The sequence below is a fragment of the Delphinapterus leucas genome, chromosome 16 (genome assembly GCF_059928025.1).
Source record: "Delphinapterus leucas isolate spDelLeu-1000000601 "Yukka" chromosome 16, BTC_Dleu_Yukka2, whole genome shotgun sequence".
Classification (NCBI taxonomy): Eukaryota; Metazoa; Chordata; class Mammalia; order Artiodactyla; family Monodontidae; genus Delphinapterus; species Delphinapterus leucas.
The window spans coordinates 30,419,482-30,446,741 of NC_143144.1; the positions used below are offsets into that span (position 1 = coordinate 30,419,482).

General features: G+C 40.1%; 1 protein-coding gene across 5 annotated transcripts in view; it reads left to right on the plus strand.

Moving 5' to 3' along the window:
* LRMDA (leucine rich melanocyte differentiation associated) overlaps nt 1-27,260 on the plus strand; it is a 1,113,439-nt gene that overhangs the window by 853,614 nt on the left and 232,565 nt on the right. For all 5 annotated transcript variants that reach the window (XM_089897238.1, XM_089897240.1, XM_089897239.1 and 2 more), the window contains one exon: nt 14,325-14,409. In XM_089897238.1, the coding sequence (XP_089753364.1) occupies nt 14,325-14,409 (85 nt within the window). The remainder of the gene's footprint in view (nt 1-14,324; nt 14,410-27,260) is intronic.

Consider the following 27,260-nt stretch of genomic DNA (forward strand, 5'->3'; position numbering starts at 1 on the left):
GGCCTCAGTTTTCCTCATCTGTAAAACAGGAATAGGAATCAGAACTTCCTCATGGAACTGTTGTAAAAATTGAATAAATTAATATATGGAATGTGTTTACCATAGTCCCAGACACAAAGTAAGCACAAGTAAGTGTCAGCAATTTTTATCATCATCATGATCATGGTCATGACTATTATGGTTATTACCATTTTACAGTGGAGGAAACTGTAGCTTTAAGAGCTTAATACCCAAGGTCATGGAGCCGGATGCAGCTTGGATCTAAGTCTTAGTCAGTAAGGCATCAGACATCAAATAAGTTGAAGACAGAATCTTTGAAGCTTAATTAGCTTTTTTCTCAACTATCCTTTTCTCTATAGCCCCAAACACACCTTAGACATTATAGAATAAGGGTTATATGTAGTAGTGTGCTGGAAATATTTAACCACCAGCTCTCTGGAAAAAAACATTATGCATATAAATGTGTGCATAAGCTTACTGTAATCTTTATGTATATAAAGGATGAGTAGCACACAATTTACAAATAAAATTAAATATATAATCCTTTTTGTTATAAATTCCATTCAGCTAGTTCAGTCTCACCAAATATTTTGTATTATTTTGGCCAAACTTTCATATCCATTGCCAACGTAAGGTTGGTGATTAAGTGTAGCTCTGACATGAACGTCAACTATATTTTTTTCTTACTGAGTATGTCAGAACTTTACTCTTTTGTCAATGGCACGAGCAACTTCTTTACTGAATCAGATAATGGTTTTTGGATATTTGAAGAATATTTCCTCAACTTTTTGGTGCTATCCACAATGTAATACCTACAGACACAACATAACTTGTAAGTTTAATCTGTGTTATTAACATGTTTCCATCATTTTCTTAAGTTAAAAAAAAATCAAGATAATAAATCCCTAATTTGTAGCATTTGCCAGTTTCTGCTGTAAATACTCCTATCATGGCTGATGTCAGGCTACCAAAGTGACATCACTGAAGAGATGGGAAGAGACACGAAGTATCTCATATCATTATAAGCATATCATTATAGCATATCATTATATAGTATTTACACTATGTAGATATAATAGACATGAATCCTTTCAAGAACATAAATAGTAGTAAAGTTGTGTAAAATAATTGGAAAGTACTGAGTTTGGTTACATAATACCCTTTAAATTTATCCAATCGCAAGTGTATATAATTGAATTTTAAATAATGGTTGTGTTTAGCAACTTAAATACAGCATTCCTGAAATTTTAACCATTGGTTTTTATGAGCTGGTAGAGGTTGACCATAGACACCATTGGTTATGTCAACCCCAAAGGGCTAAAGAGATCTGAAGCACTCTTATGTCTACATTGCATCGTCAATTATTTTTAATAAATAACTTAATGGTTTTATGTATACGCCAGACCACAAAACGTGTTGCATATTCACATGAATTTAATCATATCTTACTAGAAATATATAACCTGTCTTAGTATATGTACTAAACCCAGGAAGTTTTTCTTCGCCAGGCACCTTTGAGCATCGAGTTCATTGCACAGTGGTTGGGATTCAGGCTGTGAAATCAAGATGCGTTGGTTGGAATTCTAAATTCCCCCACATGCTAGATAGGTGCTCTTGGGCAAGTTATTTAACCTCTCTAAATCCCGACTGCCTTATCTATAAAATGATAGTAATAATGATACTCCGTAAGGTTGTTGAGATAGTTAAATGAAAGAGTGTGCTTAAAATGCCTCCATGCGATTAGCACACAAGAAATGTGATACACACACACAACCATGTGTACACCGTCATTACCCTCATTACTTGGAGGTTGTAATATATTACATTCTGATTACATTCTGTTTGAACATATGACACAAACTAAATCCTCAGCAGGGATTAATAATTAACGGTAAAATATTAACTTGTGCTCCATCATATTTCTGTGGTCAAAGATGATTATTTGTTTCTTTAAAGATTGGATATTCTGCCTTTAAAATTGCCCATGCTATTAGTAAACTCCCTCTCACTTGATAACCCTTTCTTAATGCTTGGAGAAGTTGCTTTGTTAGGAGCTGCAAGGCATTCACTATCAATACAGGTGTTGGCCCCTGTGCTCTTGAAGTTGACAGTCCTGCAGAAGGGACCAGACAAGTGCCCAGTTGACAGTGGTGTGAGGCAAAGTGGATGATGGCCAGGAGTGGAGTATGACAAAGATCTGGGGCCTCTGCTGCTGAGAGGCTGTGGCGCTGGGGAAACCTCTTGAAATTTATGGGTCAGGCTGACTTGGTTTTCTTTTTTGGATTTCTTTTTTAACATCTTTATTGGAGTATAATTGCTTTACAATGGTGTGTTAGTTTCTGCTTTATAACAAGGTGAATCAGCTGTACATATACATATATTCCCATATCTCCTCCCTCTTGCATCTCCCTCCCACCCTCCCTATCCCACCCCTCTAGGTGGTCACAAAGTACTGAGATGATCTCCCTGTGCTATGCGGCTGCTTCCCACTAGCTAGCTATTTTACATTTGGTAGTGTATATATGTCCATGCCACTCTCTAACTTCATCCCAGCTTACCCTTCCCCATCCCTGTATCCTCAAGGCCATTGTCTACATCTGTATCTTTATCCCTGTCCTGCCCCTAGGTTCTTCATAACCTTTTTTTTTTTCAAGATTCCATATATATGTGTTAGCATACGGTATTTATTTTTCTCTTTCTGACTTACATCACTCTGTATGACAGTCTCCAGGTCCATCCACCTCACTACAAATAACTCAGCTTTGTTTCTTTTTATGGCTGAGTAATATTCCATTGTATATACGTGCCACATCTTCTTTATCCGTTCATCTGTCGATGGACACTTAGGTTGCTTCCATGTCCTGTCTATTGTAAATAGAGCTGCAATGAACATTGTGGTCCATGACTCTTTCTGAATTATGGTTTTCTCAGGGTATATGCCCGGGAGTGGGATTGCTGGGTCTTATAATTGTTCTATTTTTAGTTTTTTAAGGAACCTCCATACTGTTCTCCATAGTGGCTGTATCAATATACATTCTCACCAACAGTGTAAGAGGGTTCTCTTTTCTCCGCACTTCTCCACACCCTCTCCAGCATTTATTGTTTGTAGATTTTTTGATGATGGCCATTGTGACTGGTGTGACGTGATACCTCATTGTAGTTTTGATTTGCATTTCTCTAATGGTTAGTGATGTTGAGCAACCTTTCACGTGTTTGTTGGCAGTCTGTATGTCTTCTTTGGAGAAATGTCTATTTAGTTCTTCTGCCCATTTTTGGATTGGGTTGTTTGTTTTTTTGATATTGAGCTGCATGAGCTGCTTGTAAATTTTGGAGACTAATCCTTTGTCTGTTGCTTCATTTGCAAATATTTTCTCCCATTCTGAGGGTTGTCTTTGGTCTTGTTTATGGTATCCTTTGCTGTGCAAAAGCTTTTAAGTTTCATTAGATCCAACTTGTTTATTTTTGTTTTTATTTCCATTTCTCTAGGAGGTGGGTCAAAAAGGATCTTGCTGTGATTTATGTCATAGAGTGAATGTTCTGCCAATGTTTTCCTCTAAGAGTTTTATAATGTCTGGCCTTACATTTATATCTTCAATCCATTTTGAGTTTATTTTTACGTATGGTGTTAGGGAGTGTTCTCATTTCATTCTTTTACATGTAGCTGTCCACTTTTCCCAGCACCAGTTATTGAGAAGTTGTCTTTTCTCCATTGTATATTCTTTCCTCCTTTATCAAAAATAGGGTGACCGTATGTGCGTGGGTTTATCTCTGGGATTCTGTCCTGTTCCACTGATCTATATTTCTGTTTTTGTGCTAGTACCATACTGTCTTGATTACTGTAGCTGTGTAGTATAGTCTGAAGACCAGGAGCTTGATTCTTCCAGCTCCGTTTTTCTTTCTCAAGATTGCTTTGGCTATTCGGGGTCTTGTGTGTTTCCATACAAATTGTGAAATGTTGTGTTCTAGCTCTGTGAAAAATGCCATTGGTAGTTTGATGGGGATTGCGTTGAATCTGTAGATTGCTTTGGGTAGTAGAGTCATTTTCACAATGTTGATTCTTCCAATCCAAGAACATGGTATATCTCTTCATCTGTTTGTATCATCTTTAATTAGTTTCATCAGTGTCTTATAGTTTTCTGCATACAGGTCTTTTGTCTCCTTAAGTAGGTTTATTCCTAGGTATTTTATTCTTTTTGTTGCAATGGTAAATGGAAGTGTTTGCTTCATTTCTCTTTCAGATTTTTCATCATTACTGTATAGGAATGCAAGAGATTTCTGTGCATAATTTTGTATCCTGCTGCTTTACCAGCTTCATTGATTAGCTCTAGTAGTTTTCTGGTAGCATCTTTAGGATTCTCTATGTATAGTATGTCATCTGCAAACAGTGACAGCTTTACTTCTTCTTTTCCAATTTGGATTCCTTTTATTTCTTTTTCTTCTCTGATTGCTGTGGCTAAAACTTCCAAAACTATGTTGAATAATAGTGGTGAGAGTGGACAGCTTTGTCTTGTTCCTGGTCTTAGAGGAAATGGTTTCAGTTTTTCACCACTGAGAACGATGTTGGCTGTGGGTTTGTCATATATGGCCTTTATTATGTTGAGGTAAGTTCCCTCTATGCCTACTTTCTGGAGGGTTTTTTTTAATCATAAATGGGTGTTGAATTTTGTTGAAAGCTTTTTCTGCATCTATTGAGATGATCATATGGTTTTTATCCTTCAGTTTGTTAATATGGTGTATCACATTGATTGATTTCCCTATATTGAAGAATCCTTGCATTCCTGAGATAAACTCCACTTGATCGTGGCGTATGATCCTTTTAATGTGCTGTTGGATTCTGTTTGCTAGTATTTTGTTGAGGATTTTTGCATCTATGTTCATCAGTGATATTGGCCTGTAGTTTTCTTTCTTTGTGACATCTTTGTCTGGTTTTGGTATCAGGGTGATGGTGGCCTTGTAGAATGAGTTTGGGAGTGTTCCTCCCTCTGCTATATGTTGGAAGAATTTGAGAAGGATAGGTGTTAGCTCTTCTCTAAAGCTTTGATAGAATTCACCTGTGGAGCCATCTGGTCCTGGGCTTTTGCTTGTTGGAAGATTTTTAATCACAGTCTCAAATTCAGTGCTTGTGATGGGTCTGTTTATATTTTCTATTTCTTCCTGCTTCAGTCTCAGAAGGTTGTGCTTTTGTAAGAGTTTGTCCATTTCTTCCAGGTTGTCCATTTTATTGGCATATAGTTGCTCATAGTAATGTCTTACGATCATTTGTATTTCTGCAGTGTCAATTGTTACTTCTCCTTTTTCATTTCTAATTCTATTGATTTGACTGTTCTACCTTTTTTTCTTGTTGAGTCTGGCTAATGGTTTATCAATTTTGTTTATCTTCTCAAAGAACCAGCTTTTAGTTTTATTGATGTTTGCTATTGTTTCCTTCTTTTCTTTTTCATTTATTTCTGATCTGATCTTTATGATTTCTTTCCTTCTGCTAACTTTGGGGATTTTTTGTTCTTCTTTTTCTAATTGCTTTAGGTATAAGCTTAGGTTTTTTATTTGAGATGTTTCTTGTTTCTTGAGGTAGGATTCTATTGCTATAAACTTCCCTCTTAGAACTGTTTTTGCTGCATCCCATAGTTTCTGGGTCGTCGTGTTTTCATTGTCATTCATTTCTAGGTATTTTTTAATTTCCTCTTTGATTTCTTCAGTGATCACTTCGTTATTAAGTAGTGTATTGTTTAGCCTCCACATGTTTGTATTTTTTACAGATTTTTTTCCTGTAATTGATATCTAGTCTCATAGCATTGTGGTCGGTAAAAGATACTTGATACGATTTCAGTTTTCTTAAATTTACCAAGGCTTGATTTGTGACCCAAGATATGATCTATCCTGGAGAATATTCCATGAGCACTTGAGGAGAAAGTGTATTCTGTTGTTTTTGGGTGGAATGTCCTATAAATATCAATTAAGTCTATGTTGTTAATGTATCATTTAAAACTGTGTTTCCTTCTTTATTTTCATTTTGGATGATCTGTCCATTGGTGAAAGTGGGGTGTTAAAGTCCCGTACTATGATTGTGTCACTGTCAATTTCCCCTTTTGTGGCTGTTAGCATTTGCCTTATGTATTGAGGTGCTCGTGTGTTGGGTGCATAAATATTTACAATTGTTATATCTTCTTCTTGGATTGATCCCTTGATCATTATGTAGTGTCCTTCTTTGTCTCTTGTAATAGTCTTTATTTTAAAGTCTATTTTGTCTGATATGAGAATTGCTCCTCCAGGTTTTTTTTTGATTTCCATTTTCATGGAATATCTTTTTCCATCCCCTCACTTTAAGTCTGTATGTGTCCCTATGTCTGAAGTGGCCTCTTGTAGACAGCATATATATGGGTCTTGTTTTTGTATCCATTCAGCCAGTCTATGTCTTTTGATGGGAGCATAATCCATTTATATTTAAGGTAATTATCCATATGTATGTTCTATTACCATCTCCTTAATTGTTTTGGGTTTGTTATTGTAGGTCTTTTCCTTTTCTTGTGTTTCCTGCCTAGAGAAGTTCCTTTAGCATTTGTTGTAAAGCTGGTTTGGCGGTGCTGAGCTCTCTTAGCTTTTGCTTGTCTGTAAAGGTTTTAATTTCTCTGTGGAATCTGAATGAGATCCTTGCTGGGTAGAATAATCTTGGTTGTAGGTTTTCCCCTTTCATCACTTTAAATATGTCTTCCCACTCCCTTGTGGCTTGCAGAGTTTCTGCTGAAAGTTGAGCTGTTAACCGTATGGGGATTCCCTTGTATGTTATTTGTTGTTTTTCCCCTGCTGCTGTATTTTCTATGTATTTAATTTTTGATAGCTTGATTAATATGTGTCTTAGCATGTTTCTCCTTGGATTTATCCTGTATGGGACTCTCTGTGCTTCCTGGACTTGATTAACTGTTACCTTTCCCATATTAGGGAAGTTTTCAACTATAATCTCTTCAGATATTTTCTCAGTCCCTTTCTTTTTCTCTTCTTCTTCTGGGACCCCTATAATTTGAATGTTGGTGCATTTAATGTTGTCCCAGAGGTCTTTGAGACTGTCCTCAATTCTTTTCATTCTTTTTTCTTTATTCTGCTCTGCAGTAGATATTTCCACTATTTTATCTTCCAGGTTACTTATCCGTTCTTGTGACTCAGTTATTCTGCTATGGATTCCTTCTAGAGAATTTAAAGTTTCATTTATTGTGTTTTTCATCATTATTTGTTTGCTCTTTAGTTCTTCTAGGTCCTTGTTAAACATTTCTTGTATTTTCTCCATTCTATTTCCAAGATTTTGGAGCATCTTTACTATCATTACTCAATTATTTTTCAGGTTATTTCATCTTCATTTGTTAGGTCTGGTGGGTTTTTGCCTTGCTCCTTCATCTGCTGTGTGTTTCTCTGTCTTCTCATTTTGCTTAGCTTACCGTGTTTGGAGTCTCCTTTTCGTAGGCTGCAGGTTTGTAGTTGCTGTTATTTTTGGTGTCTGCCCCCAGTGGCTAAGGTTGGTTCAGTGGGCTGTGTAGGCTTCCTGGCGGAGAGGACTAGTGCCTGTGTTCTGGTGGATGAGGCTGGATCTTGTCTTTCTTGTGGGCAGGAACACATCTGGGGGTCGGGGTTTTGGGGTGTCTGTGACCTTATTATGAGTTTAGGCAGCTTCTCTGCTAATGGGTGGCGTTGTGTTCCTGTCTTGCTAGTTGTTTGGCATAGGGTGTCCAGCACCGTAGCTTGCTGTTTGTTGAGTGGAGCTGAGTCTTAGCATTGGGATGGGGATCTCTGGGAGAGCTTTCGCCGTTTGATATTACCTGGAGCTCGGAGGTCTCTGGTGGACCAATGTTCTGCACTCGGCTCTCCCACCTCAGCGGCACAGGCTTGACACGTGGCCAGAACACCAAGCCCCTGTCAGCCACACGGCTCCAAACTCCGGAATTCCACACTCCAGAGGCCCTCCTTTCCAATGTGCTGCCTCTCACCCTTCCACGCAGGTCCTCCTGACTTGGTTTTTAATCCCACTCTGGATTTTAGAACTGTGTAGTCTTGGACATGTGACTTATCCTTTCCATGCCTCAGTTTTCTTTTTTCTCACATGAGAGTAATAATAGGATACTGACACATTGGAAAACCATTAGACTTAGAATGCATTCAAGAAACATTTGTTCCTATCCCACCCCGTGCCTCCTTTCTTTTCTACCCCCCATCTCCTTCCTCCTTAACTCCTACTGTCCCTCCTTCTGCCGCTTCTCCTTGCCCTTTGATGGGAGGGATTGGAAAGATACTTGTTGGAAAATGTGTTCAGATCAGCCCTTGTAGGATTTTAATTTTTAAATATTTTAAACTGCCAGAAGCAATGGCACCATTAAATAGAATTTAAAAATTAAATCCTCCCAAACCACATTATTCACAAAAATCTTTCAATCTCTGCTTATTAACTTTTACCCGTTATAAATTTTATGTTGTTAAAAATCGTAGTGGATGTACTATTCTTATATTAACTGTGTTCACTGAATTTTGTATAATAAAAATTTTGCATATTTATCTCTTTTATATTATATTTGGTTACCACATGTAATTATGAATATTTCCATAATGCCCAGTATTTTTGTTGTTTTATTTTTTCTTGTTATATGAGTGTCTGCTAAAAGTATTTTGGAAACCACCACTCTCGATGATTGAAAAGGTCTTTTACAGCTCTGACATTCCGTAATTTGATTATCTGTGTAAAGGTCCAAAAAATGCCCAGTCTATAGCCCTTGCTTCCTGTTTTCCATTCCTGTTTCTTTTCCTTCCTTCCTGCCTTCCTCTTATAAACATTTCAGAACTACAGCTCTGGGCCTGATGGCCTTTTAGGCACTGGCAGAACTGGACCCCCTGTAGATCAGATACAAACAGTGGCAAACTCTGGAGGCTGTTTTGCCTGTAAAGGGCTTCCTGATTCCGGAGAGCCTTCGGCACAACCCTCCCCCTCACCCCAACCCTTCTTTGACTGACTTCTGCTCTGAATTACCCCTCACCTCCATCAGTCAGCTGAATGCTCAGCTGTTTTTCAGACTCTTCCTTTTGCCCGTTTGGGCCCTTTCTTGGTCCCTTGGTTCCTGGCTCATCCTCATCCCACCATACCGCCTTTTTTTCTCTCAGTTTTTTGGCTTCTGGCTCTGGACCAGTATATGGTTTTCCTGTTCCCCCACCTGTCTGTCATTTCCAGCACAGTGGGTCTGTGGTGGAGGTTTTCTGTCTGTCCTCACACTGAAAGGCCTGGTGCCTTCACATGTGAGCAAGTGGGAAGACTCCACCTTAGGCCGGTTCTGTGGCTTTTAACTTAATCCTTGAGATGCTGTCAAGTCTTCACCTCTGATTCTGGCAACTTGGCCTATACTTTTGTGTTGAATTACAATCATGGTATATAGTTTTCTCTTTGACGTTAAAATGTTTTATTCATTCAAGCATTATGCATTGACTTCTTTCTGTCTTTCTAGCAGCATGTTGGGTACAAGGGTAACAGTATAGCTAATCTTGGAAAGTTAGTAGAGTTAATCTTGAAAGTTCTCTGTTAGTATGAAGAAGAAATAAGCAAGGATGTAATTACTGGTCCAAGTGTTCAGCTGTCATCATAGAGGTCAGGGTCAAAGTTCTGTGATGATGCAGAGTATGGGGATCAGGCTTTGAGTTGGTGACTCTTACTAACCAGCATTAATCATGATTCTAATTTCTCCTTCTTATTTTTTTTTTTTTTGATGAGTTGGGAATGCAGCCAAGGTCCTCATTTTATTTTTCTTGGTATTCTCTACACAGGGCCTGGCATATAGTAGGTGTTTATTAAATCCTTAATAATAAATGAGTGATACTTTTTCTTATGAGAGAAAATAAATGTTTTTAGAAGAGTCAGCTTTATACCACAGTTTCAGGGAATGAATTGTGATGAAAGGCGAAGATTGCTTTTACTTGAAAGAGGCTGACAAATTTCCCAGACCTGGGATCACTTTATGCAGTGTATGATTTAAGGGTGAGTGAGCATGCCAGAGCGCTCCACTTGAGCTGAGTGATGGGGAATGAGTTGTGGAGCTGTGGTCTTAGATGGTATTTTGTGAAAAATAGTGGGAGATTTATGGCTATTAAACAACTTTGTAGCTGCCCCCTTCTTGTCTTGAAGCCTGCCAAATCTCTCCTCCTGTGGTCTGTATCATGTTCCTTCCGGGCATCCATGATGTTCAGAAATATCCACTGGAATGCAGGTTTTCATGGAACGCACCCAATGGGAGGGGGCTCGAATTTTACACATTCATCTAAAGACATTTGTGTTCTGGAACCGCAGAGTGAAATTCTCACTTTGCAAATCTCTTGTACTGTACTTTCATTCAGTCTTTTCCAATGAGGTTGCCAAAGTTCTTCCTTCCTTCCTGCGTTATAGAAATTGCAAAGCACAGTATATTAGTGACCATTATCATCATTGATGTGAGTTTAAAAAATTATTAGCAACTCTCCAATTGTGAGTAGGAGACAAGTACAGAAACCTTCAGTATGCTTTGGCAGATCTTAAGCAGAAGGGCTTACCGGGCTGGAACGAGCATTTCAAGCCTTGGTGTGAAGGGGGAATTTATAGTTACTACTGCTTATCGGCTTTTTCCATTCTATTGTCATACTCAGTAGCTTTGGAAGAATTAGAAATGGGATATTTCATCACAAAAAGCCAACCAGAGATGACCTGAATCCACGTTGGGCAAGTACTAGAAAATTGTTAGAGGAAATTTCCTCTAATTATGGGTTTATATCAACATAGGACTTATGGATCAGAGAGAAAATAGGAGTCTGTTTTTTCAATTTTCATGTTTAATTTTGAGAAATTGCAAAAATGTAGAAAAGTTTGAAAAGTAATGAGGATGTTCAGCTACCATACAGGATTTGTATTTTCTAATATCTTGACATTTTTTTTCATGTCTTATCTTTCAATAAAAGAAATAAACCTTATCTGTAAAATAGAAGCTCACCCTCTTTCCCATGAGCCCCAGTCCTATTCCTGTGCCCTGTGGTAGAGGCAACCATTTTCATGAATTTAGTGTATAACTTTTATAATTTTTAGACCTTTCCGTATACACATATGAGATCAAAGAACTACACGTTTACATAAATAATATTGCACTACATTTATCATTCTGCATTTTCACTTTTTATTAAATTTTTAGAGCTACTCAAATTGAGATATATAAATCAGCTTTATTGCTCTTAAGTGCTAAATATTATTCTGTCATATGAATATACAACATTTTATTTATCGATTTTCCTCACTGATAGACATTTGAATTATTTCCAATTTGTTCTGTTGTAAATAATGCTGCAATAAACATTGTTCTATGTTCCACCTTACAGACCTGAGTAAAATTTTCCATTGTATATATTTTAAAGGGAATTGCAGTACCAGTTTTCAATTTTATTAGATATTGCTAAGCTACTCTCCTGCGTAGTTGAACCAATGTACGTTCCCACTGGCAAAGGATGAGAGGTTAAGAGATTTGTTGTCCTTCATTCTCTATAGCACTCGCTATTGTGAGACTTAAAAGTTTGCCAACTATGATGGACAAAAAAATAATTGCATTTTGTTTTAATTTGCATTGCCTTTAGGACTAGTAAATTTGACCATCTTCTCTTTTATTTATTGACTACTCAGGTTTCCTCTTCTTTGAATTGTCTGAGATTTCCTTTGCCCATTTTTTATTATATTTTTATTTATTTAGGGATATAGGTATTCTGGATGCTAATATTTTATTGTAGATGTTGCAAAAATTCTCTAACGGGTGATTTAAAAAGTAAAATGTAAAAGTAATTCTTTGCCACAGGTCGTTAGAAAATTTGGCAAGTACTTAAAGATTTGAGAATTATTTGTAGTTCTTAGGATTCCGATTTACCCCGATTTCCCTGTTCCCATTTTAGGCATCCTTCATTAATCCAGGTAAAAGAAAACATTAAATATTTCCACTTATGTTTCTATTATTTCATTCTTGATATACTGTGAGTGTATTGCTTCAGTTTCAAGGGGAGTTCTTTATTCTGGGGCGGGTAGAATGCAAATTTAAGACATTGTCTTGTCCATTTCTTTCATATGATAATTGTGCTTTTCTGAATCATGCTTCTAAGCATAATTTTCAACATCACTATTGAAAAGATCACATGGAGTTCATTTTGCTAAAAGCCAAGTCAAAGAACTGGTAGTTAGAACCTTGGTTTGTAGCGGTTTTCCCCAACATCCAGCCATGAAAGTCTCACCAAAAGGCATAGTTTGCAAAATTGTTTTCTTCCTGGATTCTTTTCCATGACTTGAGTTTATAAATGGACACTTAGCAGAAAAGTAATTAAGTGCTAGGCGAAGAATGATGACTGCAAAACAGAACTCAAACCACACAGTTTTTGCTTTGACTACAATTGGAAATAAAAGTTAAATCTCTATTTTACTCTTGGTTACAAAACTCGTATGTTTTTCCCTGTCAGAGGTATTTGCTGAAAGGTAGTTTCTTCCAGTAACTTTAGGAAAAGCTGTCATCAAGTTGTCAACAGCCCAAATTGAGATTAAAAGCACCAAGAAATATCACAATATAGCAACCTAAAACTCATCCTGGAATTTTAGGCTTTTTTAGTAACAAGGTGGAGTAGAAACATTGACAGAGAAAGAAGCTATGGCCTCTTATGGAGGAAGTACAGTAGATCTGTGGAAGGACATTCCCCATTCCTCTGCCGCATATATCCTGCCTCGAGCATTGAATAGATGCCATATTCAGAACATGTCATTGTGTCTCATTTATCATGTAGGGATTACAGGAGACCTTGATGCCAAATGGAGAAACACCTGGTGATTCTAATGTTTGAATTTTAATCTAATTGCTGACTCTTTTACATTGTTGCAGCATCCTAAATGTCTAATGATGCAGTATCTTACAAATCTTGGGTACTTTTTAAAACATTTTTCTTGGTGACTGAACTTTGATCTTTCTAGACCCCAATACCTTTGGATCAAACTTTAAACACCATATATTTCTCTTGCTGCTGAGATGAAGTAATGCTACCCGAAATCTGTCTCTACCTTAGGGACAGAGCTTCTGCTTTTGTGGCATTCAGAACTCTTTCTGTAAGTCTCCACTGAAAGCTGCTTAATCAAACATCTCAAATGTCAGAAACGGGGTTTAAAGGGTTTTTCTAGCAAGTAGGTCTAATCTCCTACTTAGTTTTGATTCCTATAATGTCGATAATCTCTTTGGAGAAAAGGCCTCCTCCTACCAGGGCAAATATATCCCATAGAATGTATTTCCTTTTCCAGAAAGAAAAATGTAGCATTAATGAAATTTACTTTTTCATGAAGCTTGGAAAGGTTGTAAGCTTAGGATTTTGATCCTAGCAGATGTTCTTTTTTGGATATTAAAAAAAAATAAAAGTAGTGTTTGATTCAGAAGTCTCAGTAAGAATTGCAGTGGTGATGCTTCGTACTCCACGCAGCCACACTCAGAATGTGACATACTGGTCATTAGCTCTGAGTGACACCTGACTCTCCGGCTGTGGTCCTTTCCTCCTGCCTTAGCCCCCATGGATGTAGTGTTAGGGAAAGAGAGTTAGCAGCCTGCGTCACACTATATAGAATCGAATGGTTAAAGAGCCTTGTGTACAGTAAAAAAAAAAAAAAAAGCATCTTCATAGATAGATTTCAGAATATTTTCTTTTAGACTTTGAAATGGCAAAGTTTTGTCAACGACCACTGTATTTCAAATTTCAGATGGGTTTTTCAGTGCTATTGTAAAATGTAGCCAGAACCCCAGTTGCAGGGTCTGCAATGGTTTGTATCCTTCTCTAGGGTCACTTCATGCTGCCAGGCCTTTTGTCTTCAGCTTCCCATTATCTCCATGCCACTGGGTCCAGTAAACCAGGCTTGTTTGTCCCATCCACCCTGGGGGCAAAGCTCAGCCTCTTCACTGGTTTCCATAGAAATCTCCACACAGTGAACATTCGATCTGTGGGAAGTATTGGCCGGAGGCCTGTGGCAGAAATCGAAATCTGCATCATTTCCTGCCTTCAACTTCTCCTTTCTTCCTCCTCCTTGAAGTGCAGCACAGTAAACAAACCATCCCCTTGTGTCAGAGCCCTTCCACCTGTACCAAGTCCCCTGAAAGCTTGGTAATCGACCCTACACTTAGCAGAATACTATCTCAACACAGACAACTCTTGCTTCCTAAGAAGAGTCTTGGTCCATAATATTTTCTCCAAACCCAGATCCCGAGGAGACAAGTTGGGTAAATGAAGGTATTTAGTGTTTGGTGTGGCTTCATGTTGGTGTGGTTTTTTTCACGCAGGCCTCCAGTGACAGCGTTTCCGCCTCTCCGAAGAGCCGCTACACGCCCCTGCCTTCTGCTTCCAGGGAACTCACCAGTCACCGAGGTAGGAACCCTGCTTTTTATTGCTCTCAGTGGCTGCGGGGAGGGACACCGGCCTGTGCGGAGCTCGGGGCTCATTACTGCTGTCTCGGCACTTTGGAAGGAACACAGTGCTTTTCAAGTCCTTGATGAGAAAACCATACCTGTCAAGCCTAGTGATTTTCACTCATATTCAACAGAATTTAGTGGCAGTCTGTTGGGAAGGCAAATACGTCTATGGTGGAATATAATTTTGTGATACTTTTTCTTTAAACAAAGAGATTATCGTACTTAAAAATTACTAAGGAGGTCATTTCCTCCAGGGAAAGTGATGGAGAGAAATTAGGAAACTCACTAATATTTGTAAAAGTGTCACTGTTTGGGAGTATAATAGTTGAAATCTGTAATTTCGAAATGAATGAACTCTATGTTACAGCTAAAAGGAATTCCAGTTTGCCTAGCAACATTAAGGCGAATCAATATGCAGTTTTCCCTGAATTCTCTGATCCTTGAAACTTTAATTTGGCTTACCCAGTTCTTCCAAAGCCTTGAATTCCTATTGCCATCTCTAAAGTCTGCAAGGAATATAATTTAAACATGCTTTATCCCTAACCTGGCTGCTCAGGCCAAGGACTATGTGACCAGCTTTGTTGGAATTAGTTAGGACAGGAAGAGGCCACGTGATGTAACTTGTTTACCCCATTTTATTCTGGTTATGACCACAGTCATGTTTCGTAATTGTGAATCTACCTTCCAAGGATAAGTAAGAACAGGCTAAGATTGAGGGCATTACATACTTTAAACATTGCTTCTCCAAGCAGGAAATTACCCTGGTACATGCAGGGGACACTGAATAAGGGCTCTTCCAGCTTTGTCATCCAAGCTGCACAGCAGGATGGGTGGGTCGGAGCCAAGTCTGTAGAGATTATCAGAAAGTAGAGCTGGCCCTCTAAGGAAGACATGGAGGTTTCAGGCAAATGGCACACTTATATTCTGCAGGAAACGGTCCATAGAGTAATGCAGGATTCCAGGTGTCTGTGACTTGGACCTGTGTTGTCTGTTTGATGTCTGGGCCCAGTGGAACTTTTCTACATTTAAATATGTGTTGGTTCAATTAGGGTTCAACTGTGATTCCATTCAGTAAGTGTCAAACTTGTGAAAATCAACTTTGCTCAAAGTCAGGTAGAATAACTAACTGCCGACATGTTGTATTTTGAGGGGTGTGAACAGATCTCTTCTGCTGAGTGTCCTTATGAAGGTTGTGAGTGTATCCCTTTAGAGACTGTTTTATTGGGTGGCGGGGGGTGGCGGGGATTCCTCTAGGCAAACAATAATACGCTCTCTAGAAGGAATAACAAATTAAGCCTAGCATCCTATTCTCATAGATGGTCTCTTGCATTTGAATAAGGGTAGTTTTAACTGTGTAGCCTGTTGACTACATGAGTAGGAACTGAAGTCTCGGAGCCCTCAAGCCTACTTGAGTTGATGTGGCCACGAAATTGAGATTTCACAGCAGGAGGGACCCCATAGTGATAGTCATCAGTAGTAGGGCAAAGTCATCTGTCGTCGTAACAGTAAAATAAAGAATCTGAACCTTGAAGAAATGGAATATAAAACAATAGTTTTGAAGATATTTTGGTTAATATTTGGAATATGGAAAAGTACCTAACATGGTTAGAGTGAAAATAGGCCCCCTTGAATGATATCAGAGCCCAGCATCAATAGGGAAAACATTATTTAAAGGGAGCCAAGAGCAGATGTCTTGAATTTCCTGAGTAATTAATACACACTTAATGCCTTTGAGGCATTAGTTGCCTGATCTGTGCTAAGTACTTGGATGTTGAAAAGAGCAAGACAGCATCATGAAACGACGGCCAGGTCTTTGGACTTAATGTTCATGAGGAGACCAGTAAAGAGAGAACCAAAGAAGCTCATTAGGCTGAATTATTATTGGACTGATGTGCGTGGGGAAAATATGTGACTGATATATTTCACCTTGGCATGAATCATGCAGTGACAAATGAGGAAAGCCATAGTTTTCAGCATCCAGAATGAAACCACTTAAGGCCATCTTGGTTTATTTTGTATTTAAGTGAAATAAATTATTCTAAATTTCTGATTCCATAAATCACCAAACTTTTTGAGTGTCATTTGTTAATATTTTCATGGCAACAGCCTACAAACATTTATCCAGAGAGGTACTTCCACGTTGTGAAGGCAAATTACACCAATTCTTTCCCAGGTGAAATCCTCCATGATGTTTGAAAGTTGGTCTATAAAGTCCTAAGTGGAAATTCTATTTGTAAATAATTTTTGGTTCATTCGGTTCCCAATCTCTTTTCATTCCGCACCAACGACTACACAAACTGGTGGGCAGTAGTTCATGTGCAAATTGCTATTTTGCTATACTTGCCATCTTCCCTTTGCTTGTCCTTTTATGTAACTTCCAATGTCGAGTATGATAGGCCAGAGATTCATGTCCTAAGGACTGTAGATTCAAATGCAAAGGAAGTCTGGGCCCAGAATAATGATCAGGAGACAGGGGACTCTATTTTTCCATCTGTAACGTGTAGATAATCTAAACCTCATGGGGACAGTAATGCCCAGTACTTTGTTCTTCCTGCGTGAAATTTTTACTGATCTTACCTGTATTGAATTTTTCCCCTAGTTGAGGTACTTATCATATTTGTTTCTATCTCCTTAGTGCCATTGCTCATATTCTGCTTTGTATGACAGGGGTCAGGTTTATGTATGTCTTGAACTCCTCATAAATGAAAGCTCCCTAAGGGGCAGTACAGATTCTAACTCTCCTTCCCTTTCACATCATTAACTCCGACTCATTCGTCAGGTATCAGCTTCAGTACAACAGCTCCAAAGAAGATTCCTCTGATCTCACCCTATCCATTTGCTTTAGGTCAGTTTTCCCTTTTCAGGGACTGTCTTCCCAGATGGCAGCTCTTGGCGGTGGGGTGGAGCGGGGTGGGGGGGGGTTGGTGTGGGGTAGGGGGTGGAGGTGCTGATGTCTGTTTACTCGCCACTATTTTCGCAGTGCCTGGCACAGGGCCTCCTACTTAATCAGCGATCAATAAATATTTGTTCAGTAAATGATGAGTAATAGAAACCCAGGGGAAAGTCAGTGACTTAGGTACCTCTTGTTGGTATCTAAGTACCCCCGTTGCACATAAATTGCGAGGTAACTTGATTGCATCTGAGGAAAGAAACCCATCTGCCTTTGGGGGTGAGCACATACTGAAGGGAGTGGCCTGTCTTGTGGACGTCAAACCTCAACTCTGTTGCTTTCAGAAACCCACACACACCATCATGGACTGGAGCTGTATCTATTGGTTCATGGCCAGAAGGCATTTAGCCGTATTGCACAACTTCCAAGTAGATAGTTATTTTAATGTCAGAGTTTCCAAACGCTGGTGTTTTGATGATGGAAAGGACTAGGATGAATTAAAGCAACTCAGGGAATTATTTTACTAGAACAGAAGTTCTCAAAGAAGGGGCTGGAAGTTCAGTAAGATGCAGGTTGTGGTAAAGATAGGGTTTTAGAATGGTCCGCTTAAAGTCTCTCGGAGAATTCTCCTCTAGGTCTGAGCATGTCTTCAGAATATGGGGGATATGGGGCTATGTCAGTGATTCCAACTGCTACCTAGTGATAGTCTGCATACATACTTACCTCCTCAGTGGGTAGCCACATTATGAGGAATGTTGAAACGTTTATCAGAGAAATGGATATACCCCTGCATGCCATGTATTGCCACTCTTTATCTGGTAGCTGTTAGAAGCAGAATTTGCATCTTTATAGACCATTGTGTCTTTTGGGAAAACATTTCTATTTAGATCATAGACCATAAATAAACCCAATAAGATGGAGAGGGTAAATGTTAGTTTTCCCATTTAACAGAGGAAGACACACCCAACAATTGCTAGGGGAGCTGAATCACTCAGCAACAGAGGCAAGGAAAAAACATCCAAGCTCTGTGTCCTAGATTCCCAGGCCACCCCAGACCTTTGTCCTTTACACAGGACACATAAAGCAATCCGCTGCCTGGGGTGCATTTCGAAAGCCTGTGCTAAGGCTGTGGTAAGGTACAGCGTCCTTGCCAACTTCTGTCAAAAGAGTTGCCTGTTACTCCCCTCCCTCCGCCCTTTTTAAAAAATTACAAATCTATACATTCAGGAGCAGAGATAGTTTGAAGAACCAAAGGGAAAAATGCTATGGTATCAACCTGAATTCAGACAGGTAAAATTGAATGCACGCCATTCAAATTATGAAGGGTTTTAATGTAAGGAATGAGAGGCTTACACATACAGGAAAGGACTGACAGGGAAGGTGTCACCCAGAGTCTCACCTCTGTGACCGGTGATTCTCAAGAGCTTGCTGAAGTTTCTGTGCATCTCAGGAATACTTGGGAATCTCCTCGTGACTTTCTCAGTCTGCAGCACCAAGGCGGCGGTGATTCTCCGGAAGTTCTTCAAAGGTTAGGACTACCCACGCATTGCCCTGCCCCTCCTCTCTGGATTTCCACATCATACTCAGTGTCTCTCTTTGGCCCTCTCTAACCGAGAACTATGCACACAGGGAATTTTGGGAAATGTAGTTTCTAGTTTCTCCTGTGAGCTGCAGAGAAAACCTCAGAAGGGGGTAGTGGTGATGCCCAATTAAAACAGCCAAGGGCTTCCCTGGTGGCGCAGTGGTTGAGAGTCCGCCTGCCGATGCAGGGGACACGGGTTCGTGCCCCGGTCCGGGAAGATCCCACATGCCGCGGAGCAGCTGGGCCCGTGAGCCATGGCCGCTGAGCCTGCGGGTCCGGAGCCTGTGCTCCGCAACGGGAGAGGCCACAGCGGTGAGAGGGTGAGAGGCCCGGATACCGCAAAAAACAAACAAACAAACAAACAAAAAAACAAAACAGCCAAGCCGGCACATCTACCATAATCCTACCTTGCCAACCGCTATCACGTTGAGGGTCCCATTCCAATTGTTTGCACGCACATTTTGCAAAGTAATTGCAAACCCAGTGAACATCCCTGAATTATTACATTTTTTCCCCTGATGCTTATACAGTCTTGAAGATGTGCCATAGTTAACTTGTCAGATTAAGCATTGGACTTTAAAAGTATGAAAGAAAGAAAGCAAGAAACGGAGGGGAATCTGTTACGAAAAGCTGCTTGGAGATGATAATACCCCACTTCTATCCATCGTTGGCAATCTTGCCATTATTTTTGTTGACACAGTCGTTAGAAGCTCGTCCTCTTCTCCAACCAGGGGCTTGGTCTGTTTGTTTTGGAAATTGATTGCTGGGACCATCACAGAGTGATTTACATAGCAACTTATCATAATTAGTTATCCTTTGCAGTTTCCTTAATGTGAGTTGCATTTTATGCTTAGCAATTGATGTTTCTGTATTTCTCCATGAAGCAGCTCGATGTGTGTCATCCAAAAAAGAAAAAAAAGGTGGAAGGAAAAACTGCTGGCGTTTTTTAGTTTTATTTTTTAAACAGTTTTAGCCTGAGATATCATAAAATACCTTTTTTCAGAAGCCATAAATGCAGAGGGTTTTGCTTCAACTATTCAAATAAGCCAAAGTGAAATGAATCAGAGGAAAATTAAATGGATGTAGGTGAAGATGTGTCAATGTAGGCAAAGATGTTTGGGATGGGGAGATGTTGGCCAGAAAAACTGTACACCAGCAAGCAGAATACTTCCGGGAGGGCACAAGATGGGGCTGCTTGATAACCAAACTTCATCACAATTTGTTTTAGGCTTATAGGATTTGGAAGCAATCTGTCTCTTTCAGACAATTTAAAAACCTTTTTCTATTTTTCATATTTGTACCATTTTGCTAATGTCAACCCACGGGGAATGTGAAAGCTTAAGTAGACTTGATCATTATAAACAAAATCCACGCAGAATAATAGCAAAGACTCAAGGAAAACAGGTGCATTTATCTGGGTTCTCTTACCAGTTCAGCATCAAGGAGTCTTTTTGCCTATTGCTTGTTGGTTCTCATTGACCATTTAAAGAGATGGAACAAGCAATCTGATGGTTATGGTGACTTTGCCTGGTAGGTCTCACCTAAGATCAGACCCATGACTCAGGCAGCCTGTTTATTTGCTGCCTTCAGTCTTCCAGAATATTTTGATTAGTCTTTCAAGGGAGCTAACCATCACATGGTTTCTCATAAAATGTGACTGATTCATTGAAGGTTCATGGAAGTATGATGGATTCAACTCTCCTCTATGGAAAGTGTATTGAAAGCTGTGGAAAAAAGAAAGAAACAAGGAGGTGGGTAGGGAGAGCAGGCGAGGGAGAAGGAGAGAAAAAGAGAGAGAGAAGAAAACAGAAAAAGAAAATCACATTGGCAATTGACAAGGAAGCCTTCTTTGCTGAGGCGGACACGGTTGGTCTGTGGGTCCTGCCAAGCAAGTACATGGCCTCGGCTGCCATCTCTCAGACTCCGTGCTGTGGCTTTGCCCTGGCTGTGTGAGGAAAGAGTGTGTTGGTTCCCTGTGCAGAGCTATTATTAGCATTTTCTAATTATGTAAAATACTTTCCTCTGATGACATTTTCAACAGAACCCCTCACTTTAGTTTTTTCTTCCCTTCATAATGCTTTCATGGGCTTAGAATCTTGGTGGAAGTCTCAGATGCTGAGAGATGCTAATGTTTCTTTTATTTAATCGAGGTGACTAGTGATTTGACAGTAGTGGTTGACAGGTTTATTTTATCTGTGTGGCAGCGGGAGTCTATTTTCAGTCTGTGCACTCTGTTCCTAAGTAAAAGGACTTTACTAAGTGCTGAATAAATTGTACTTTCCTTTGATTCTAGGCCTTGCTGAAATGGTTTAAAAACAGTAGTCTGGGTCATCACATTCATTTCCCTGCTGCTTTGCAGGGTCAATAGCTTCACTCTGTGTGGAGCGGGGCTGGGTAGATTGGAATGGAGGGTGGTGTAGATTAAAACTTCCACATATATATAGATAGATGTGCAAGTGTGCGCTCGCTGTCTGGGAAGCTGGCAGTGATGGAAGAGCAAGCCAAGTGGAATCTGAAGATGGATGAATCTGTTAGACTATTACCAGGACTGGCATGGACTTTAGCCAGGAACTTGAAGCAGCCTCCTTTAAGTGTGTGAAATCCATAGGGGTCCATTTCGTATCCTTTTTCTCCAAGGATGATTTTTCATTTGCAGTCTCTGCAATTGCTTTATTTCTAGTCTTTGGGCAGAACTGTGTGCACTCATAGGCACAGAGGGGCTGTGGAGTTGGTTCTTCCGTTCCAGAGCAAAGCAAGGAGGGCAGAACGGAATCTGGCTGCACACCCCCAACAGCAATCAACCTTCCTTCTGTAGGATGAGAGATCGGAGGATAACCCTTGCTCCAACAGACAGACCAAATACAAAATAGTGATAAAAATATGTCCCTCTGTTTAAAAAAAAAAATGGAGGGTCCGGAATTGACAGGGTTGAAGATTCTAGATGTCCTGAAGTTTTAGAGACTTGAGCTGTTTCTTCTCCCTTCCGTTGCAAGGGAAGAACTGGGACATGGTCAAATGTGTCTCCTGAGATGACAAGTATTGCCCTGAGAACCGTCATTCAAGGAGTCCTCCAGTATGTCTTTATCTTGTATCCACTGTGAACAAAGTATATGTTAGGGTTTGTGGAGAGCTCAGAAACAGAGAGCATGGAATCTGTCTTATAGTTTGATTGTGGAGATACCAAAAATGAAGCAATGCCAACCAAACAGATATTATATAATTAAGAGTTGCCTCACTTGGTAAAAGCCATGTAAGTGCTAAAACTGCTTAGAAAAGAAGGGAATCAGTAAAGGCTAGAATAGTCAGGCATGGCTGTTTGGAGGGTATTGGCATTGAGCTTTGAAGGACAAGTAGGGCATGAGTAGGTGGATGGCAAAAGAAAGGCATTCCAGAAAAAGGAAATGGGTAAAGAAAAGGTAAGAATAGTTAGAACTGACTGGAGGAAGGGGCCCAGTTTTGAAAAATTCAGAAATAAGTTTACTTGTAGAACAGATTTGTATTATGGCAGGCCTTGAACAGGCAGAAGCATCTAGATTGGATTTAAAGCTGTGCTATATGGTTATTAATCTGAAAGCAGTATGCAAGGGGATTGGAAAGAGAAGAGCCAGGACTTGAGGAGGCCACTGTGGGATGGCCTTGAAGGGAGTGTGGTCCAGTTTTGGAAGCTTTGGATTTCTTGACACCAAGCTATGTGACTGCAGACTATACTGCCTCCAAACAGCAGGTTTCAAGCAAAGGTAATTGAGGCAACAATTTGGTAACAGATGGGGAGGACAGCTGGGGCCAGGACACTGCCAGTGGAGCAGGGGTGGGGGCGATGTAAAGGGAACCTTACAGCCATGGTGGAGTTGTGGTTTGAGGTTGCTGATGGTTTGGTCTCAGGGTATCCCTGGCTCGGGTATCAGAGAAAATGGACAATCAATGCTTTTCCTCCCCATGTGATTCAAAGTCTTTCTGACGTTGGTTTTTGAAACCAAAATTTAGAGCCCAGCATCAATTAAGATAATGGTGAAATAATCTAGCATTTGATGCTGAAGGATGGAGTAGCTGGCGAATAGGGGAAGAAATATGAGAACGATTCTGTAACAAATGCAATTGGCTGACTTAATGACTGATTATAGTTAGAGGTAGAGGGTACCAGAGAACAGACAGCTGCGAGGAAGCTGGCCTGGTTCATGGGAAGCTGTAGTCTCTGCCTGTACCCCTTCTCACATTCCTCCTTGCAGGATTCTCCACTGCCACTCAGGCATGAGCTATAATCTGGCCTGTTAAATGGAAGACTGCTGGAATTAATGTAGTGGAGCTCGTGGCAACAGGAACAAACATATAAGAAGCAGGCAGGGAAGCCACAAAAATGTGTTCTCATTCGAGCCTTTGGCTCAAGATGAGCTACATTCTTTTAAAAACGAATAAGGGCTCAGGGTGTTTTATTCCTGAATCTTGGGTTTCTGGAAGGAGAGCTCTTTGAAAGCCAATGCTTTTGGTCTAGATTGTTCTGCTGGGAGCTCTGCCCAGCCTTAACTTCCTAGGCCCAGGTCTTTCCACTCATTTGTTTCCCCTTCTCTTAGAGAAAACTTTACCCCTGCCCCAGGTTTTTCCTCATGTAGAGCTTTTACAACCTTTTTGGAACAAATAAACAAACATCTGGAATCGTGTGGTCCATTTAATTAAAAAGTTTGCGTTTGGCCAGAAATGGTAAAATCATGAAAAATGGCCTGTCGGTGAGCTCAAGAAGGCCAAACGATGACGTCGTTGGCTGCAAGTGGATTGAAACTGAGTGAGTGAACACCTGCTCGGTTCAGCCTTCTGTCCTCCTGTTCCCCCTTCCAGCCATTAATATTTACTGCTCTGGTTCTTCATCCGTCCTAATGCAATTCTTGGTTGAGGCTGGTCGGGGGACGGGGCTGTTACTTTTCCAATAACTTGGGGTTTGTCGGGTTGTGTGTACTTTATGAAGGGTGTGGAATTGGGCTTTTTGACTTCTCAGTTCCCTTAATCAGAATTCCAGATGCTTCAGGTCACTGCAGGGGCCTCTTTCTGTTTCTTCAGTCAGCCGACCGTGGTTTTTTTTCAGACGCACTCTGGACTGGGAGGTTGTGGGAAATGCAAGGGAAGCTGTGGGCTCTGCCTTCAAGAAACCTATAGTCTAATTGGAGAAAGAAGGCCCTACACACACAGAAAGCAGAGGTCGAGCTGGATGCAAGAGTGCAGGAAAGGGAGAACGGAAGCATGGGGTTAGTGAGAACAGAAGTATGCGCAGGTGGCTTCCTATGAAGGTTAGTGAGAACGGAAGTATGGGGAGGTGGCCTCAGATGAAGATGAGAACTGAGTTGAAAGCAAATAGATGAAAGGAGAAAGCTGGGTTTATCTTATCTCACAGGAGCAGCCACTGCTAAGTTCTTTTTACTCAGGTGTAAAGAAAGGGCTTTAATCCCTCCATTCTCTGCTTCCAAATATCTAAGACCCCTTTCTCCAAGTCACCTCATAGAAACCTACAGACTGAGAGAAAAACATGTGCTTAATACAGAAACACAGTTTTACAATAAATCTTCCATCCCCTGCCTCTCCACTTATACAGTTCCGCCCAGTTGTTGCTCCTGTGTACTTCGAATATAAAAATTCTAAAGCCACCACTAGAGTGAAACCATTTATGTAGGTGACAAACTTGGAGGAATCTTCCCTGGGCCGTTTCAGAGTGTGAAAGAGAACTTGGGGAGAGACCAAGTGGAGTTCTTGCTTAATTTCTGGCCATAATCTAGGTGAGGTACATGTGCGAAGGAACGTTATCGCAGGGGTCAGCCAGGATGATTCTGTTCTTCTGACGAGCTCCCTCAGCAGGGCCTGCCTGTGGTGAAGTAAAATATAAGTTCCATTTGCATATTAAGAGAAGAATGTTGAGAGTATTTGGCTTTGCAGAGTGTAGTGCTCTGATATGTCTTCCACTTGAGACTTTAATCCCAGGATAAAGTTATTCTGAAAAAAAAGATGAGAAGTCTTTTTGTTGTTGTTGTACAGAATACGAAGGAAGTATCTAGGGAGCTGGAAATACAGTGGGTGCCATTTAGGTTGGATCTAAGGAAAGGATGAGTGTTGTTGAACTCAGGTGTGGATTGGCAAGGGTGATTGGGAGACCACCATTCCCCAAGGCCTTTTACTGCTCATCTGTCTTTGAGAGTTGAATCGTGTAGCCTGGAGAAAGTGAAATGAAATTTATACAACTTTCAAATCCAATCAGGATTTGAAACACAGATCCAGGGTTCTCTTTGTCAATGCTAGTTCAGCTTTTTTTTTTTTTTTAATTAAATGAAACCAGGGTTTCACCTTGACCCCTCCGGACTTTTGCAAGCACAGACAGATACAAGACCATGTTGGAAAAACACTCCACTGTTGTCAGAGGAGTTCTTAGTCCTGGACTCTTTTATTATTCTTGTGCATCTGTTTCTTTAAATACTCTCTGCAGAAGCATTAGCATGAAAATAAAGAGTACAGCAACTTGGAATTTTCCATTTGTAGCTTCCTTAGTCCGTGGGGTCAAAGTTCTATCCTCAGGGATGCTAATGCAAACTTTGTGTGCTGTTCCAGGGCAAATGTTTCTCAGCTAAAAGACAAGAGGGGGTGGGGAGCCAGGAAAATAATGCAATGCTAATTCCCAAACACAGACTGCCTGGAGATTCCAATTTAAATTGCTGCTCCCTTACCCCTCTTCCCACCCTCCCCCAAAGAAAAAAAATATCCTGTGTTGGAAGGACAGACATCTGTGTAAGAGCAATAAAACAGTCTTCTCTCTTGTGGATTAGCTCTTCATTCCTTTATTTATCTTGCTATACCTCATCAGTGTCTCCAAAATCAAGGAGAGTCAAAAAGGATAAGATGCAGTCCCTTTCTTTGTTTTTGATTAAAGAAACCCATATAGCCATTCTCCCACACAATTTATTTTTTTCCTCAAGAGAGAGCTTTCCTCTTATGTCTAATTTCTCCCTTTCTTCATCTGCTCCCCTGGAATCTTTCTAGACCTTGCTTCATACAGTGTACAAATCAAAGACGTAAAGTCCCCTGGAGAGCAGGTTAGTCAGGGCAGTGAGTGCTGGCATATCTGGGAGATTGTAAAGCATAAGAAGAATTAAAACAGCATAAGGAACATGTTCTACAGCCTCCTTTTCTTCTTCTGAATCCCTAGAAATTTGTTAATTAATTAAACAGATATCTAAGGAATATATACTTTATTCCAAGCACTCTTCTAAGCATTAGGGATAGAGGGATGAATAAAACGGACAAAAATCTCTGCCTTCAGAGAGTTTACATTCTGGTAAGACAAAGGATTGAGAATTCAGATTAAAAAAAAGAAAAGCCCCATAGAATATGTTAGAGAGAAGAATATGATGAAAAGCAGGCAATGGAGATGAGGGGTTGTATAGTGGTAATTTGAGGCTTGATAGCCAGAGAAGCCATCACTGAGAAAGTGGCATTGAAGTAACAACTTTAAGGAGGTGAGAGATGGGAACTTGATAATATCTGAGAGAAAAGTCATCCAGGCAAAGGAAAGAGCAAGTGCAAGGCCTTGAGATAGGAGCATGCCTGGCATACGTGAAAAAGAGCTAGGAGGCCAGTGTGGCTGGGGTAAGTAACCCAGCAGGGGAGGGGTGGATTGAGGGGAGTGGAGATTAAGTCAGAACAATATCAGAGGTCAGATCTTATAGCATCTTGTAGGCCATTTACTATTACTGAGGCAGGAGGCTGTCTTAAGGTGTTAGCAAAGACGATGGAAGTGATATTACACTACTCTACTCCCTACAGGGGGATTTTAAAAAAACCTAACCAATAACTAACTGAAAAACAAGAAGGGATATTGTTGATCAGGAACTATGTAGACTTTGTGCAAGATGGATGAGATAGTATGGAAGAGACCTTCTTTAAAATGTAGGACCAGCTTCAGGTGTTTGTTAAGCACAGGGAGCCACTGGGGAACCTCATAGCAGCCAACAAGGTAAGCCTTCTCCATGGGTAGTCACGTGGGTCAACCCATCCGTATGCCTGTCCCCATCCTTACTTCAGGCATCACTCAACAGAGCTATCTTTAAGCCAGAGTAGTAAGTATGAGTGACTGGAAGAGTGAAGTAAGATGGCAAGAGTTGGTAGAAATGTAATAGTCATAATAAATGGGAATGGACCAAATCAAAAGGCAGAGTACCACCAGACTTGGTAAAAAAAAAAAAAAAAAAAGGAAACATAAAATAAAATGCTTTTTATTTTTTTTGAAAGATTTATTTATTATTTATTTATTTAATTTATTTTTGGCTGCGTTGGGTCCTGGTTGTGGCATGTGGGATCTTCGTTG